Here is a 17,869-nt window from a genome sequence, read left to right on the forward strand (position 1 = left end):
CCCACTCACACAGCTGGGAAAGTGTTGGAATCAGAATTGGAGCCCAGAACCTCTGATGCCAAAGCCAGCGCTTTCTCCACCCATAACTCTTCAGTACACAATGGTAAATCATATGAAGTAAAGAGAAAAGGAAAGGGTGGTGGGTGTGGGACTGTGGAGGGAAGGCCTCAAGGGCCTGGAAAGAAGTTTGAATTTGCTAGGGGAGCCAATGCATGTTTTAAACCCCATAGAGTGACCTGGTCGGACCTCTGCCTCTGGAAGTTTTCCCTGGTACTTTGTGAAGGATGGACTGATGAGACACAAGGCAGGGACGGGTTAACTAGTTAGCAGGTTCAGAGCTTCCAAACCTTGGAATAGGAAAGCTGATATGGACCTCAGAGAATTGAATGGGTTAGGAGCCCACGTAGCTCACTGAGGCAGCCCTACTAGAAACAGCCTTCCCTACTGACTGATGAATCCTTTCTTCAAGCCTTCACCTCTATCCCATGAGACAACTGAGGTCTGATAGACCTTCACACCAACCATTGACACCCAAGCTGACTGTGTCTCCATTATTTAGCTCATTCCCATTACCAACACCACCACCACTAAGGACTACTGATTTCTAGGACTATCTCCTCTCACCCCTTACTTGCTTACATGCAGCCCCACTGCATCCCACAAACACATACATACATCAGGACCCAATGGTTATATCCTAAAGCAAACCCAGCTGCAGAATTCTGCGGGTAATTCTTTGGAAGAGAGGAAGGAATGATGGTTTGGGGGCACCAATGGGAAGCATGCAGACTCAGATGACTGAGAGGAGGATGGGGAATTCATAGACTTTGGGAACAGTTTGGCACTTTGGGAGTGAGGGGGTTTAGGGCAATGAGAAACTCATAGTATGCTCTGCTCCTCCCCCAACAATGTTCACTGCTGGGGGCCTTCAGTGAGGGTGGAGTGGTGAGGCTCCCTGAGATGAGAGAGAAGTTCTCTTCCCACCCCCAAGATAACCTGATCTCCACCTCCCTTAGGCCCAGATCGACCAATATGTTGGGCTGGTGAACAGTCAGCTGAGTTACATCAAGGCTAAGTGCGTACTGCTGTGTCTGTGGCTCTGGGAAGGGCAACGAGGCCTTTTGGGTGCATCCAAACGCCTTCTCTCTCTTCCCTTGGTCCCAAATTCCATCTCCATCCTTACTCACCCCCTTCCCAAAGAACTAGTGGACACCTCCTGTTTTCCCACTGCAATTCCAACTACAGCCACTGGTGGCAGGCATGGAAACGCGCCTGGACTGTGGTCCAAGCTATGGCTGGGAAACAGGACCCTCGAGTCTGGTTACTCGTGGTTTTGCCATTGACTGACCATGTGACTTGGAATCAAGTCCCTTCTTCTCATCTTTAAAATGAGGGAATTGGAGCCGATGATCCCTGAAATCTCACTAACCCCTACATTCTGTCTTCAAAGGTCTCCCCCAGCTCTAATGCTTTCTGTTTCAAGGGCCCTTCTGCTTCGCTCTGACAGTCTTGTTCCAAGACCCGTCCCAGCTCTGACTTTTCCTGTTCTAATGTCTCTCTCACCTCTGACATCACCTGTTCTAAGGTTCCTCTCAGCTCTGATATTCTCTGTTCTGAGGTCCCTCCCAGCTCTGACATTCCCTGTTCTGAGGTCCCTTTCAGCTGTGACCTTCCATTTTCTGAGGCCCCTCCCAGCTGTGAAATTCCCTATTTTGAGGTCTGATGCCCTATGATTCTTGCACATCGAAAGTTACCGATTATAAGATGTATGTGTGTGTATGTTTATGTATGTACATGTATATCACATATTCTAATTATATCTCTTATTTCTCAGGTTCGGCATTGTTTTTCCTGCAGAATCTATTTAAAGATCTCAGGGACTCGGGCCTCAGCAAGTTGCCAAGCCAAAGCTGAATGTGCCCCTCTTCCAGCCGGCCCGGGCCCTGCCTGCCCACCGCACCCCAGTGCCCTCTTTCAACTACCCTGCCTGCCTCCCCAATGCAGGATCATACCCACAGACACACACACACACACACAACACACACACACACACACACACACCTTCCAGCTCTGGTGAACCTACCCAGGGCCTCTCCATGCTCAACTATCCAACTCCCTTTCATCCCTGCCTCCACACCCGCAACCCTCCATGGCCTTTAGGATGACATGCACCAGTCTGGGGGTCTGCAGATGGTCCTTGGGTGCCTAGAAAGGCCAGAGACTTGTAGTACCCTAGAGAGGGCAGCCATCCCTGATGCCAGGTGGTCACCCCCTGTCACTCCCTATCACCCCTTCCCAGCTGGGGTGTGAGGTGCGTGTGTGTGTGTGTGTGTGTGTGTGTGTGGTGTGTGGTGGTGGTGGTATCTCCCTGTCTGCAACCCTGTCCCCACCCCTGGGGCATTTCATGGGGTTGAGGAAGGAACTGAGCTTGGGTTTACACTTTAATAAAAACGTGTGGAAAACAAGTGGACTCAAGTAGTCATTTGGACAGTCAACCAACATTATTGGTCAAAGTCTCCTCCTCCCCCTGTCCTGCTGAGTCAATGACCTGGAGACCTGTTATTAATGTAGAAGCAGTGTGCCATAGAGGAGAGAATGCTTGGCAAGGAGAGGCAATGGGACACCGTAGAAATGACACGGCCTGAGGCATGATCTAGGTTCAGATCATGCCTCTCTTATTACCCGGATGACATTGGGTAAGTCACCAAAGTTCTGTGACCCTCAGTTTACTTACAGTATCACTATGATGCTATGACCTCAGTTTGACTCCCTAGGTCTTAACAGCTGAGCAACTCAGTCTCCCCTTTCTGGGTGTCAGTTTCCTAACCTGTAACACAGGGTAATAATACTGATGATACTCCCAGCGTCAGAGAGCTGCTTCGAGAAAAGCATGTCCTAATTCCCTGGAAAAATGGGAGTCTTCAATGGGCAGCACCGTGGAGAGAGCACTGGGGTGGGAGAACACTTTGGAGCCTTGGCTTCTGGGTTTGTTGTTCGGCTGATCTGGGAAATGGTTAGAGGGACCAGCTTCCCCCTCGCTAGAAGGAAAGGATCAGAGCAGTTGATTTCCAAAGGCCGTCCAGGTCTGAGGTTCTGTCATGCTAGAATGACTTGGAGGTGCAAACTAATCAGTCCACGATTATTTAGCTTGCCGTATGTAGGGCTCTGTCGAGTTGGGATCAGCTGGTGAATAGAATGGGCCCAAGCCCTTCCTGTTCAAGCCCTGCTAGGCAACCTTCTCCCAGAGGTCTGATGTCCCCGACCATGGCTGGTTTTCTGGAGGCCAATGTTGCCTAGGAGAGAGCACATAGTTAGCCATGACTGGACTAGGCAGCTGCGAGGCTCAGGGGATGGAAGCCTGCTGGGCCTCTAGTCAGGAAGAGCCAGGTTGAAATCTGGTCTCAGGTCCTTACAACTATGTGACCCTGAGTTCATCTCTGTTTGCCTCAGTTTCCCCCCTGTAAAATGGGTAGTCTAATAGCATCTACTGGGAGTGTTGTTTTGCGCTCTGTGCAAAAGGCTTATTCAGAGACCCCCAGACATGTGTGGATACATTTCAAAGATAGAAGAAGTTGAATGGGGAAAAAGTGACATGTTTATTTCAACCCAATTGGTTGCCTTTTTAATCCTCTATAGTATTCTATGCACTAAAAGCACAATTCTGAGCAAGAGTATGCACAGGTTTCCCTAGACTGCCACGGAATAGGTGGTGAGTGCCAACAGATGGGAAAATAAATTGAGACTCGAGAAAAGGAAAGGAGTTATCCAAGGTCATAGTAGTGGGGAGCAGAGCCAGCAATGCCGCGGTGGGAGCCAGAGAATGTTGTGAAGCCGGAGAGGGACCCTGTCGAGGTGGGCTGGAGGGATTGGGGCCTTGAGGGAGTCCGTGGGACTCCGGCTCCCGAAGGCGACAGTCCCACGTAAAGCCGCAAGATGTCGCCCAAACCCCAGTGTTTGCACCCCGAAGGCGTGGGTATGGAACAACAGCAGGCCGCGTCTACGCGCACAAGGAGCGGGATATTTGATGTCCGAGCCCTCTGGGTTCTGGGCGTGATCCGGAGGATTGGCAGCAATGTTGCCGAGGATGGATGTGCTTTTAAAGTATCTAGATCTTCTGCTACGGCCGCTCCTCCCCCGGGTTAGAGTGCACGCTGCTGTCATTGCCCCGCTGTGTGACCTCGGGCAAGTGGCTTCCCCTCTCTGGGCCTCAGTGTCCCCGGGTGTAAAATGAGGTGGGGTGGGCCAGCTGAGCTCTCAGGGCCGGGCTCCAACATCCCAGGCACTCCTCGGGGGCCTTTCCTGCCTTGGCTGGAGGAGGAAGGAAACCCCGGGGGCTCGGAGGGCAACAGGGGATGAGCAGGAACAACCCACCCCCTCCTCCCTCATCCCCAGCATCGCAGCCCTGGGCGGAAGCCTTGGAAAGCTTCCGGAGGCGAAATGTCTCCTCGAATCCTCTGGGCAATGCAAATGAGGGCATCTTTTCAGCACTAGCTGTCATTCGTTTCATCCCGTAAAACACAGGAAAAAAATTTAAAGAAACCTAGAACTTAACTAAATAATCATATTGCAGTAAGGTGTAAGGCTATATCAATACAAAACGTTTTGCACCCTAATGTAAAATGATTGGATTTCTTAACTTTATATTCCTTTTAGGAGAAGTGGGTGTTTTGCCCTGTTGACCCTCAGTGGTCTGGGGTGCAGGCTTCAAACCTGTAGCTGTCTAGCGACAGAGTGTTTCAGTTTCACCTTTCGGGCCTCAACGGCAACCGTATTTTCCTCAGTGTGAGTATTGGTGAGCTTCCTCTTTTCCTGTTTCTCCAGTTGCACTACTCCTCCCTCCTTTTCCGCTGCGTGAGGGCTGAAGAGTGACCTAAATCAAGTTTCTTTTAATGTTTGGAACGCTCCCGCGGGAGGGATCTCTCCCAGAATCCTCCGCACGATGCAAATGAAGGGCGTCTTTCCAGCGCGAGCTGTCATTCGTACCATCCCGGAAAATAGAGGAAACATTTTGGAGAAAAATAAGGCTTTGCGAATTTATCATGCTTCGGTAACGTGTTGAGGTAAATGAGTTTAATCGGCATACAAAATTTCACACCCTAATGTAAATATATTGTGCTTAGGAAGCTTTATATAGCTCTCAGAAGAGCTGTGTGTTCTGCCCGGATGATCCTCAGTGGTCTGGGGTGCAGACTTCAAACCTGTAGCTGTCTAGCGACAGAGTGGTTCAATTCCACCTTTCGGGCGTTAGGTATTTATCCCTTTTCCTCATCCTGGGTATTACTCACCTTCTCTTTTTCTCTTTCTTCAATAGGACCACTCCTCCGTCCCTTTCCCATTCCTGCGGGCTGATGTGAGACCTTGGTCAAGTTCCTCCTTCTTCCCTGGGCCTCAGTTTCTCTGTTTGTCAAACGAAGGAGTGGAAATATCATGGTCCCTCAAACGCTCCCACCCTCCTCCAGGTCATGCAATAGTGAAAGTCTAGCACTTACGCTCCACTCCCATGCTCTGAGGGCCAACCCGGGAGAGCTCAATTTGAAAAACTCCTCAGGAGAAACTGCAGTGGATCCATCAAAGAACGTCTGGGAACATCCAGGAGGAGGCAGAAGATCCCCAGTGCAGATCCCTGGCCCTGCAGTTGACTACTAGCTCACAGCTGCTGTCAGGCTTACAAATTATTTTGTGTACTTTACCTTGTTGAACTCTCACAACAACCCTAGGAGATGCTACTGTTCTTCCCATGTTAGAGATGAGGAAAATGAAACTCAGAGTGTGATTAGCAAGGTCTCAGAGCTACTGAGTGCCTGAGGCCAGATGTAAAGCAAAGACTTTCTGAGCCCAAGTTCAGAGTTTTAAACGCTAGTCCATGCTGCTGAGATAGTAGAGTTCTTGGCAGGATAGGAGAGGGGAGGGGAGGGGAGTTTACCCCCACTCCCTTAGGTTGCAGAGACAGTACTGCCAGCAGAGACCCGGGGAAGTATCTGGTGATCTAGCCTGTTTAAGTGTGAGGGCAGCCAAGTGGTCTAACCTCAGTCTCCCATGTTATATGCAAAGACGATGAGCAGAAACAAGTCAAAGAGTCTTCTCTGCCTTCTAGCTAGCCCTCATCCTATTGGAAGAATTTGCAAAATAGAGACCCCCCCCCACTCCCTGCTTGGAAGCAGTCTGCTCAAGCCTCCTGCCAGGAAGCCGTCTCAGAGATCTGGCCTCAGTCTTTCCTATTTCGATTTGGTGCCAGCCAGGAAGGCATCAGTTGGTGTCTTGCTTGGGTAGAAATATATCATCAACAGAGTCTGACTGCTGATCATTGCCCCCATTCCCTTGCCTCACAGTCAGACTTCAGTCCTCTGAGCAGCCTAGGAAGAACTCCGAAGCAGAAACCCCTTGCTGGGAAGATCCTCTCCCAGGGTCTAACTCTACTCATGCCATGCTGCCCACGAAGGGAAGGATGAAAGGGACAAAGATGACCATATCCAAAGAGTGTGTTTCTGTAAAGCCTTTTTATTAGGTGGGTTGAAACACTTGAGACAGATCCTGGGGATTGGAGGGAGAGGGACCACTCAGCCCAATACCAACCAGCCCAGCCCCAGCCCCTTCCTAGGGTCCGGTACAAAATACAAAAACCTCGTAAATACAGACAGCATTGGGCATGGGGGTGAGGGGGAAGGGGCTGGCAGAGAGGAAACCAATAAACTTGTGGATGGCAGGAATCCCTCCCAACACCCATGAGTGAGATAGATGAAGTTTCCTGGGCACTAAAACTCATAAATTCCCTTTGTACCGCCAAAGCAGCCAAACATTTGCTGTTCTTGAGCAAGAGCTGACCTGTGTTCCAGTTCCTCTAGCAAGATAAACATTGCAAAAGACTGCTAGCTTAACTGCCAGGGGTTCCTGCTTATCTGTCTCTAGGCAGAACTTCTAAATGGTTATCAAAAGGCTTCCCCATCCTTTGTCTCTAGGCAAATATTTCCAAATAAGGATATTATTGTACTAAGCGTGTTAGAAAGCTGCGTTTAGATTGTGCACCCCGAAACCCAGTCAATGGGAAGAAGGGTTCAGGAAGGGGGAGGGGGTATCGCGTTAGGACCATAATAAAACTTTGTTCTCCACTAACAGATTTTGCACTCCTTGCATGCCATGCTGCTTGAGCGACGAGGGCTGTGCCCTTTCTCATGAGAAAGAAGAAAGCCTTTTCTGATCTCTTACTCAGCCTCCGAACTTTTAATTCTAGTGTGGCCGTCGTCCCACACAATTCGGAGGTCCCACCGAGATTTTTCCGGACTCCTCCCTGAAGGGGGTTGGGAGATTCTCTAGCCTTGACTGACCGGCAGGAGGTCCTGCTGAAATCTTCTCAGCGGCCAGGTCAGACAGGGGAACTGCTCCCCTCTTGGAGAGTGAGGCCCGAAGGGAGACTGACGCCAAGAACAGAAAACGACCTAAGGGGACAAGAAGAGCCAGTTGAGGAAGAAAGGAAGCAAAGAATTATCGGTCATGTAAGTTCTGTGCACAGAACCCAGGCAAGAGTTTATCTGAAGAGACCTGGGGGCTGGATGGTGAGGTAGGAAGACTGGCCCTGTTGAGTAATTTTTCCTACTGAAGGAAAAGGGGAGGAAAAGAACGGCTGCATCTATTCAAGAGTATTACTGAGTCCCTCCAAGAGCGATTAAAGACTGAGTCCCTCCACGAGCATCTGGAGCAAGACACAGGGGGCTTCTTGCAAGCTTGCTTGGTTAAGTTTGTGGGATTGAGGGGGCTAATCGGGGAGTCTCACACCATGGGAAACCTCAGTCTAGGCCGAGTGGAAAAGAACTCCTTCCAAAGGTACTGGGAGCTAGACCATTAGGGACTAGACTAAGTAATTGGAGTGATTTACTGTATCTCTGTTTTGTGACTCTGTGTGTGTGCTGTGTGGGGACTGAGTCTGTGTGTAGGTTGTGACTGTAAGGTTAAAATGCAGTTGGCGAGGGCTGTAGCTTTTCACTTCCTCATTCCTAACTCTAGCCTCAGAGGAGAAAGAGAGAGAAAATTATATGATTGGAAAAGGGCAAGCAGTTTTAAAGGGACTTTCATCAAAGTCCGTTAGAAGGATAGGGAAGAAAGTTTAAGCATGTAGGAATGAAAGAAGTATGGGTAGAAAGAAAAGCATAATCTATTTGAACAAACAATGTGAACAGAGGGTTTGAGAGTAAAAGGTGTGGAAACTTTTGGAGAATTGTCAGGAAAAAAGAATTCTCTCTCTCTCTCTACATTCTAACTCTGGCGAAGTTTTGAATGTGGAGGGAAAGACAAGAAAGAAAAAGGGAACCTTTTCCCCTCAAATAAAAAAGAGAGGTAGCACTTAATCTCTTCTGCCTCACATAAAAAAGAAAAATTTTTGTGTACCACAACACAAACAAAAGGTAATTTAATTAATTATGGTAAGATTTTAAATGAAATGTGATATTTTTAATTTGATGCTTAAGTCAGAATTTATTACACTGTTTGGCACTAAGGTAAATTGGGAAAATGTAAGGATCTGAAATTTGTTACCTCAGTTTATCTCACATGATTGGAAGGTACCTAACACAATGCTGGCAGAGGGCAGAGACTAAAAATGTTAACAACTATTATTGTTAGTTCCTTAATTAGATATGACCAGTATACAATGCCAATGGTGAAGAGAGGTCCAATTTTCTATGTAAGCAGATTTGGAGTCACCTGACTGGTAATGTGTTTGGTTCAAGTTTAAAACATCTAGTATTGTTTCAAATTGGTAAACTTTTGTATCATTATGTCAAGTAGCCATTCACAATTTGGATGTTATAAAGTATGAACTTAAAGAATCTAAAGGACAGTGGAAAAACTCTGCAAAACCAATTATATTACTTGGCGAACCTTCCTAACCCTGTCTCATAATGTTTTCTAACTGCCATTTAGAGAAGCAGGTATTTCCACCTTTACCTGTACTTAAAGAAGGGGTTATGGCTGAAACAATTTGACTAACTAAGTTCTCTGAAGTTACCGTTTTGATATTAAAACCTAAAATTGTTAATTGATTACTATGTGTAAAAAGGAGGGGATTGGGTAAAAGCCTTATCCAGATTAGTTCTGCCCATTCAAAACAGTGCTCCTTGGGATATGGGGGTCAGCAGGCAAGGACACCAAGATTACCTCCTCCCTGGGAGGCCCTGATTGATCTTCGGGAGAAATGGCAGCAATATTAGATACCTTATTCACAGATTCACACATACCATGCAGAAACATACCTTCCAGCTCTGGTGAACCTAGGCAGGGTCTCTGCATGCTCAAATATTCAACTCCCTTTCATCCCTGCTCCACCCCCCACGAACCCCTGTGGCCTTTTGGATAACATGCACCCATCTGGGAGTCTGCAGATGGTCCTTGGGTGCCTAGAAAGGCCAGAGACTTGTAGCACCCTAGACAGGGCAGCCATCCCTGATGCCAGGAGCTCACCGCCTGTCACTCCCTATTACCCCTTACCAGCTGGGGTGTTGAGGTGCGTGTGTGTGTGTGTGTGTGTGTGTGTGTGGTGGTATCTCCCTGTCTGCCACCCTGTCCCCGTCCCTGGGGCATTTCATGGGGTTGAGGGAAAAAGTGAACTTGGGTTTACACTGTAATAAAAACTTGTGGATAACAAGTGGACTCAAGTAGTCATTTGGACAGTCAACAAACATTATTGGTCAAAGTCTCCTCCTCCCCCTGTCCTGCTGAGTGAATGACCTGGAGGCCTGCTATAATAGAGAAGCAGTGTGCCACAGAGGAGAGAAGGCTTGGAAAGGGAGGCAATGGGACAGAGTAGAAAGGACACGGCCTCAGGCTTTATCGAGGTTCAGATCATGCCTCTCTTATTACCTGGATGACATTGGGTAAGTCACCAAAGTTCTGTGATCCTCAGTTTACTTACAGTATCACTATGATGCTATGACCTCAGTTTGACTCCCTAGGTCGTAACAGCTGAGCAACTCAGTCTCCCCTTTCTGGGTCTCAGTTTCCTAATCTGTAACACAGGGTAATACTACTGATGATACTCCCAGCGTCAGAGAGCTGCTTCGAGAAAAGCATGTCCTAATTCCCTGGAAAAATGGGAGTCTTCAATGGGCAGCACCATGGAGAGAGCACTGGGGTGGGAGAACACTTTGGAGCCTTGGATTCTGGGTTGTTGATTGGCTGATCTGGGAAATGGTTAGAGGGACCAGCTTCCCCCTCGCTAGAAGGAAAGGATCAGAGCAGGTGATTTCCAAAGGCCGTCCAGGTCTGAGGTTCTGTCATGCTAGAATGACTTGGAGGTGCAAACTAATCAGTTCACGATTATTTAGCTTGCCGTATGTAGGGCTCTGTCGTGTTGGGATGAGCTGGTGAATAGAATGGGCCCAAGCCCTTCCTGTTCAAGCCCTGCTAGGCAACCTTCTCCCAGAGGTCTGATGTCCCCGACCATGGCTGGTTTTCTGGAGGCCAATGTTGCCTAGGAGAGAGCACATAGTTAGCCATGACTGGACTAGGCAGCTGCGAGGCTCAGGGGATAGAAGCCTGCTGGGCCTCTAGTCAGGAAGAGCCAGGTTGAAATCTGGTCTCAGGTCCTTACAACTATGTGACCCTGAGTTCATCTCTGTTTGCCTCAGTTTCCCCCCTGTAAAATGGGTAGTCTAATAGCATCTACTGGGAGTGTTGTTTTGCCCTCTGTGCAAAAGGCTTATTCAGAGACCCCCAGACATGTGTGGATACATTTCAAAGATAGAAGAAGCTGAATGGGGAAAAAGTGACATGTTTATTTCAACCCAATTGGTTGCCTTTTTAATCCTCTATAGTATTCTATGCACTAAAAGCACAATTCTGAGAAAGAGTATGCACAGGTTTCCCTAGACTGCCACGGAATGGGTGGTGAGTGCCAACAGATGGGAAAATAAATTGAGACTCGAGAAACGGAAAGGAGTTATCCAAGGTCATAGGTAGTGGGGAACAGAGCCAGCAATGCCGCGGTGGGAGCCAGAGACTGTTCTGGAGCCGGAGAGGGACCCTGTCGAGGTGGGCTGGAGGGATTGGGGCCTTTAGGGAGTCCGTGGGACTCGGGCTCCCGAAGGCGACAGTCCCACGTAAAGCCGCGAGATGTCGCCCAAACCCCAATGTTTGCACCCCGAAGGCGTGGGTATGGAATAACAGAAGGCCGCGTGTGCGCGGACAAGGAGCGGGATATTTGATGTCCGAGCCCTCTGGGTTCTGGGCGTGATCCGGAGGATTGGCAGCAATGTTGCCGAGGATGGATGTGCTTTTAAAGTATCTAGATCTTCTGCTACAGCCGCTCCTCCACTGGGTTAGAGTGCACGCTGCTGTCATTGCCCCGCTGTGTGACCTCGGGCAAGTGGCTTCCCCTCTCTGGGCCTCAGTGTCCCCGGGTGTAAAATGAGGTGGGGTGGGCCAGCTGAGCTCTCAGAGCCGGTCTCCAACATCCCAGGCACTCCTCGGGGGCCTTTCCTGCCTTGGCTGGAGGAGGAAGGAAACCACGGGGGCTCCAATGGCCGCAGGGGATGGACAGGAGCAATCCCCCTCGCCCCCACCGCAAACGTAGCTACCCGGATGACCCTCAGTGGTCTGGGGTGCAGGCTTCAAACCTGTAGCTGTCTAGCGACAGAGTGGTTCAATTCCACCTTTCGGGCGTCGCCTATTCCTTCCTTTTCCTCATCCTGGGTATTACTCACCTTCCTCTTTTTCTCTTTCTTCAATAGGACCACTCCTCCGTCCCTTTCCCATTCCTGCGGGCTGAAGTGTGACCTTAGTCAAGTTCCTCCTTCTTCCCTGGGCCTCGGTTTCTCTGTTTGTCAAACGATGGAGTGGAAATATCATGGTGTCTCAAAGGCTTCCACTCTCCTCCAGTTCCTGCAATAAGACAAATGCAGTCCTTACTCTCCACTCCCATGCTCTGAGGGCCAACCCGGGAGAGCTCAATTTGAAAAACTCCGCAGGAGAAACTGCAGTGGATCCATCAAAGAACGTCTGGGAACATCCAGGAGGAGGCAGAAGATCCCCAGTGCAGATCCCTGGCCCTGCAGTGGACTACCAGCTCACAGCTGCTGTAAGGCTTACAAATTAGTTTGTGTACTTTACCTTGTTGAACTCTCACAACAACCCTAGCGGATGCTACTGTTCTTCCCGTGTTACAGATGAGGAAAATGAAACTCAGAGAATGATTAGCAACTAAGTCACCCTACTCTCCTCCCATCAGTCAGTCAGTTAATAAACATTTATTGAGTGCCTGCTAAGTGCCAGGCTCTGTGCTAAGGCTGGGGAGAGTCAGAAAGGCAAAACAGCAGTCCCTGCCCTCAAGGAACTCACAGTCTAATGGGGAAGACAACTATGGCAAACAGCTATGTTCTTCAATTATTTCAGTCCTGTCTGACTCTTCGTGATGCCATTTGGGGTTTTCTTTGCCAAGATGCTGGAGCGGTTTGCCATTTCCTTCTCAAGTTCATTTTACAGATGGGAGGCAAACAGGATTTTAGGAGTTGCCCAAGATCACCCAGCTAGTAAGTGTCTGAGGCTGGATTGGAATTCAGGTCTTCCTGATTCAGGTGCTCTATCCACTGCACCACCTAGCTCCCCCCAAAGAATTCTGGACAAATGAGATACATACAGGAGAAATGAGAGCTAATGAGCAGAAGGAAGGCAGTAAGATGAAGGAGGACTGGGAATCACTTCTTACAGAAGTGTGATTTGGGGGGAGACTTGAAGAGAGCCAGGGAAACCCCAGGGCAGAGCTGAGGAGGGAGGGCATTCCAGACATGGGGAACTTCCAGTGGAACTGCCCAGCTTCAGCAGATGGAGTGTCAGGGTTCAAGGAACAACAAGGAAGCCAACGGCAGTAGAACGAAGATTGTTCCTCGGGGTGTGTGTGTGTGTGTGTGTGTGTGTGTGTGTGTGTGTCTAATGCAAGATGGCTGAAGTGGTCAGAAGGGACCAGGTTGTGGAAGGCTTTGAAAGCCTTTGTATTTTATATTTGATCCTGAAAATAATAGGAAGCCACTCAAGTCGATTGAACGAGTGGGTAGCAGAGTCAGAATCAAGCTTTAAGAGGATAAATCCATGATGCTAGTCTAAAGGTGAGAATTTCTGTCTTTTAGTCCATTCCCTTCATTTGACAAAAAGGGCAAGTGAGTCTTGAAGAGGGCAAACGTTTTCCCCCCAAGGTGGAAGGTAGAACAGTGGACAGAGTGAGGGGCCTGGAGTTAGGAAGATCTAATTTAAATCCAACCTCAGTCACTTACTGGCTGCCTGACCCAAAGCAAGTCACATAACCTCTGTTGGACTCAGTTTCCTCATCTGTAAAATGGGGTTAATAACAGTACCTACCTCTGGGGTTGTTGTGAGGATCAAAGAAGGTCGATAAACTCTTATCTTTGCCCTCCCCTAGTGCTAGTAAGACAGCTAGAATTCAAACCAGGCCTCAGGACCACAAATCCAATGCTCTTTCCACCCCGCCATATTGTCTTCACTGACCAAGTGAATGCAACATACATTGAGTAAGGCTCTGCCATGTGTGGAGAACCTGTGCTAGGCACTGCGGATACAAAGATGAAATGAGACAGTTCCTCCTCTCCAGGAGCTTGCAATCTAATTGCAAGTACTACTTGTAATACCAATTGTGCTAGTAGTTTCAGGTGCTACTTGTACATTACGAGCATAGGAAAAAAAAAAAGGCAAATTGTGGCAAAGGGAAAGAAAAACTAGGCAAAAGGGCCGCTAGGTGGCACCATAATGCAGCGAGCACTGGGCCTGGAGTCAGCAAGACTCACCTTGCTGAGTTGAAATCCTGTCTCAGACACTTCCTGGCTGTGTGACCCTGGGCACGTCACTTAACCTCGTTTGCCTCAGTTTCCTCATCTGTCAAAGGAGTTGGAGAAGGAAATGGCGTTCCAGTGTCTCTGCCAAGGAAACCCCAAATGGGGCCATTAAGAGTCAGATGCAACTGAACAACAGCGTGAGGAAGTGGAGAAGAGAGATGAGTTTTCGATGTGTGGGGAAGGTGTTTCAGGGAGGCTTTCCTGAAGGAGAGGGCCCTGGGTTAGGCCTAGAAGGAAGAGAGGGAGATAGAACCATTTCAGGCTTCAGCAAAGACATGGAGATGGTAGAAGACAGGATGAGATGAGAGTGGTCATTCCCTTGGATCATGGATGACAGAATCACAGGTTTATGGCTGAAAGGGATCTCCGAGGTCATAGGGATCATAGCTCTAGAACTCGAAGGCACCTCAGAGGGCTGCCTAGTGTAACCCCCTCATGTAACAGATGAGCAGACTGAGGCCAAGGCAGGATAAAGGATGTGCCCAACTCACACAGCTGGGAAAGTGTTGGAATCAGAATTGGAGCCCAGAACCTCTGATGCCAAAGCCAGCGCTTTCTCCACCCATAACTCTTCAGTACACAATGGTAAATCATATGAAGTAAAGAGAAAAGGAAAGGGTGGTGGGTGTGAGACTGTGGAGGAAAGGCCTCAAGGGCCTGGAAAGAAGTTTGAATTTGCTAGGGGAGCCAATGCATGTTTTAAACCCCATAGAGTGACCTGGTCGGACCTCTGCCTCTGGAAGTTTTCCCTGGTACTTTGTGAAGGATGGACTGATGAGACACAAGGCAGGGACAGGTTAACTAGTTAGCAGGTTCAGAGCTTCCAAACCTTGGAATAGGAAAGCTGATATGGACCTCAGAGAATTGAATGGGTTAGGAGCCCACGTAGCTCACTGAGGCAGCCCACTAGAAACAGCCTTCCCTACTGACTGATGAATCCTTTCTTCAAGCCTTCACCTCTATCCCATGAGACAACTGAGGTCTGATAGACCTTCACACCAACCATTGACACCCAAGCTGACTGTGTCTCCATTATTTAGCTCATTCCCATTACCAACACCACCACCACTAAGGACTACTGATTTCTAGGACTATCTCCTCTCACCCCTTACTTGCTTACATGCAGCCCCACTGCATCCCACAAACACGTAGATACATCAGGACCCAATGGTTATATCCTAAAGCAAACCCAGCTGCAGAATTCTGCGGGTAATTCTTTGGAAGAGAGGAAGGAATGATGGTTTGGGGGCACCAATGGGAAGCATGCAGACTCAGATGACTGAGAGGAGGATGGGGAATTCATAGACTTTGGGAACAGTTTGGCACTTTGGGAGTGAGGGGGTTTAGGGCAATGAGAAACTCAGTATGCTCTGCTCCTCCCCCAACAATGTTCACTGCTGGGGGCCTTCAGTGAGGGTGGAGTGGTGAGGCTCCCTGAGATGAGAGAGAAGTTCTCTTCCCACCCCCAAGATAACCTGATCTCCACCTCCCTTAGGCCCAGATCGACCAATATGTTGGGCTGGTGAACAGTCAGCTGAGTTACATCAAGGCTAAGTGCGTACTGCTGTGTCTGTGGCTCTGGGAAGGGCAACGAGGCCTTTTGGGTGCATCCAAACGCCTTCTCTCTCTTCCCTTGGTCCCAAATTCCATCTCCATCCTTACTCACCCCCTTCCCAAAGAACTAGTGGACACCTCCTGTTTTCCCACTGCAATTCCAACTACAGCCACTGGTGGCAGGCATGGAAACGCGCCTGGACTGTGGTCCAAGCTATGGCTGGGAAACAGGACCCTCGAGTCTGGTTACTCGGTGGTTTTGCCATTGACTGACCATGTGACTTGGAATCAAGTCCCTTCTTCTCATCTTTAAAATGAGGGAATTGGAGCCGATGATCCCTGAAATCTCACTAACCCCTACATTCTGTCTTCAAAGGTCTCCCCCAGCTCTAATGCTTTCTGTTTCAAGGGCCCTTCTGCTTCGCTCTGACAGTCTTGTTCCAAGACCCGTCCCAGCTCTGACTTTTCCTGTTCTAATGTCTCTCTCACCTCTGACATCACCTGTTCTAAGGTTCCTCTCAGCTCTGACGTGGTCTGTTCTAAACTCTCTGTCAGCTCTGATATTACCTGTTCTGACATTTCCTATTGTAAGGAACCTCCCAGCTCTGATGCCCTATGATTCTTTCACATCTAAAGTTAGCAACTAAAATATGTAGGGGTGTGTGGGGGGGTGTGTTTGTGGGTGTTTGTGTTTATGTGTGTACAGGTATATCACAAATTCTATTTAAATCTCTGATTTCTCGTGGTCTCCATTGTTTCTGCAGGATCTATTCAAAGATCCCAGGGACTGGGGCCTCTGCAAGTTCCAAAGCCAAAGCTGAATGAGCCCCTCTTCCGGCCAGCCCGGGACCCGCCTGCCCACAGCACCCCGGTGCCCTCTTTCAACTCCCCTGCCTGGCCCCCTCCCTGCCAGCCTCCCCAGTTCTGGATCATACACACAGACACACACATAACGCATACACACACCTTCCAGCTCTGGTGAACCTACCCAGGGCCTCTCCATGCTCAACTATCCAACTCCCTTTCATCCCTGCCTCCACACCCGCCACCCTCCATGGCCTTTAGGATGACATGCACCTGTCTGGGGGTCTGCAGATGGTCCTTGGGTGCCTAGAAAGGCCAGAGACTTGTAGTACCCTAGAGAGGGCAGCCATCCCTGATGCCAGGTGGTCACCCCCTGTCACTCCCTATCACCCCTTCCCAGCTGGGGTGTTGAGGTGTGTGTGGGGGGGTATCTCCCTGTCTGCAACCCTGTCCCCACCCCTGGGGCATTTCATGGGGTTGAGGAAGGAACTGAGCTTGGGTTTACACTTTAATAAAAACGTGTGGAAAACAAGTGGACTCAAGTAGTCATTTGGACAGTCAACCAACATTATTGGTCAAAGTCTCCTCCTCCCCCTGTCCTGCTGAGTCAATGACCTGGAGACCTGTTATTAATGTAGAAGCAGTGTGCCATAGAGGAGAGAATGCTTGGCAAGGAGAGGCAATGGGACACCGTAGAAATGACACGGCCTGAGGCATGATCTAGGTTCAGATCATGCCTCTCTTATTACCCGGATGACATTGGGTAAGTCACCAAAGTTCTGTGACCCTCAGTTTACTTACAGTATCACTATGATGCTATGACCTCAGTTTGACTCCCTAGGTCTTAACAGCTGAGCAACTCAGTCTCCCCTTTCTGGGTGTCAGTTTCCTAACCTGTAACACAGGGTAATAATACTGATGATACTCCCAGCGTCAGAGAGCTGCTTCGAGAAAAGCATGTCCTAATTCCCTGGAAAAATGGGAGTCTTCAATGGGCAGCACCATGGAGAGAGCACTGGGGTGGGAGAACACTTTGGAGCCTTGGCTTCTGGGTTTGTTGTTCGGCTGATGTGGGAAATGGTTAGAGGGACCAGCTTCCCCCTCGCTAGAAGGAAAGGATCAGAGCAGTTGATTTCCAAAGGCCGTCCAGGTCTGAGGTTCTGTCATGCTAGAATGACTTGGAGGTGCAAACTAATCAGTCCACGATTATTTAGCTTGCCGTATGTAGGGCTCTGTCGAGTTGGGATCAGCTGGTGAATAGAATGGGCCCAAGCCCTTCCTGTTCAAGCCCTGCTAGGCAACCTTCTCCCAGAGGTCTGATGTCCCCGACCATGGCTGGTTTTCTGGAGGCCAATGTTGCCTAGGAGAGAGCACATAGTTAGCCATGACTGGACTAGGCAGCTGCGAGGCTCAGGGGATGGAAGCCTGCTGGGCCTCTAGTCAGGAAGAGCCAGGTTGAAATCTGGTCTCAGGTCCTTACAACTATGTGACCCTGAGTTCATCTCTGTTTGCCTCAGTTTCCCCCCTGTAAAATGGGTAGTCTAATAGCATCTACTGGGAGTGTTGTTTTGCGCTCTGTGCAAAAGGCTTATTCAGAGACCCCCAGACATGTGTGGATACATTTCAAAGATAGAAGAAGTTGAATGGGGAAAAAGTGACATGTTTATTTCAACCCAATTGGT

The 17,869-nt window shown here is 49.1% G+C and overlaps 1 protein-coding gene, 2 long non-coding RNA genes and 3 other non-coding genes across 11 annotated transcripts in view; 4 read left to right on the forward strand and 2 right to left on the reverse strand.

Annotated features, from left to right (window-relative positions):
• RTN2 (reticulon 2) overlaps positions 1-16,719 on the forward strand; it is a 27,204-nt gene extending 10,485 nt beyond the window's left edge. The window contains exons 9-13 of one of the 6 annotated variants that reach the window (XM_078145864.1): positions 1,017-1,075; positions 5,312-7,490; positions 11,718-12,064; positions 15,325-15,383; positions 16,148-16,719. In XM_078145864.1, the coding sequence (XP_078001990.1) occupies positions 1,017-1,075; positions 5,312-5,354 (102 nt within the window). In that variant the 3' untranslated portion in view covers positions 5,355-7,490; positions 11,718-12,064; positions 15,325-15,383; positions 16,148-16,719. Of the gene's footprint in view, positions 1-1,016; positions 1,556-1,857; positions 2,148-5,311; positions 7,491-11,717; positions 12,065-15,324; positions 15,384-16,147 lie in introns of those variants that run through there. The other 5 variants (XM_078145865.1, XM_078145869.1, XM_078145866.1 and 2 more) reach the window with 5 other exon arrangements.
• Positions 2,429-5,371, reverse strand: LOC110203637 (uncharacterized). Its single transcript, XR_002323027.1, has 2 exons — positions 5,286-5,371; positions 2,429-3,293 (listed from the first exon to the last, which is right to left on the reverse strand). It is a non-coding gene; the product is annotated as an uncharacterized LOC110203637 (long non-coding RNA).
• Positions 4,670-4,756, forward strand: TRNASTOP-UCA (transfer RNA opal suppressor (anticodon UCA)). The gene has a single exon. It is a non-coding gene; the product is annotated as a tRNA-Sec (tRNA).
• On the forward strand, positions 5,158-5,244 carry TRNASTOP-UCA (transfer RNA opal suppressor (anticodon UCA)). The gene has a single exon. It is a non-coding gene; the product is annotated as a tRNA-Sec (tRNA).
• On the reverse strand, positions 9,796-12,895 carry LOC144454261 (uncharacterized). The gene is made up of 3 exons (XR_013482599.1): positions 12,097-12,895; positions 11,691-11,868; positions 9,796-10,459 (listed from the first exon to the last, which is right to left on the reverse strand). It is a non-coding gene; the product is annotated as an uncharacterized LOC144454261 (long non-coding RNA).
• On the forward strand, positions 11,563-11,649 carry TRNASTOP-UCA (transfer RNA opal suppressor (anticodon UCA)). Its single transcript has one exon. It is a non-coding gene; the product is annotated as a tRNA-Sec (tRNA).
• Positions 16,720-17,869: the final 1,150 nt, after the last annotated feature.

The sequence above is a fragment of the Phascolarctos cinereus genome, unplaced genomic scaffold (genome assembly GCF_003287225.1).
Source record: "Phascolarctos cinereus isolate Bilbo 61053 unplaced genomic scaffold, phaCin_HiC Scaffold_726;HRSCAF=1367, whole genome shotgun sequence".
Lineage (NCBI taxonomy): Eukaryota > Metazoa > Chordata > Mammalia > Diprotodontia > Phascolarctidae > Phascolarctos > Phascolarctos cinereus.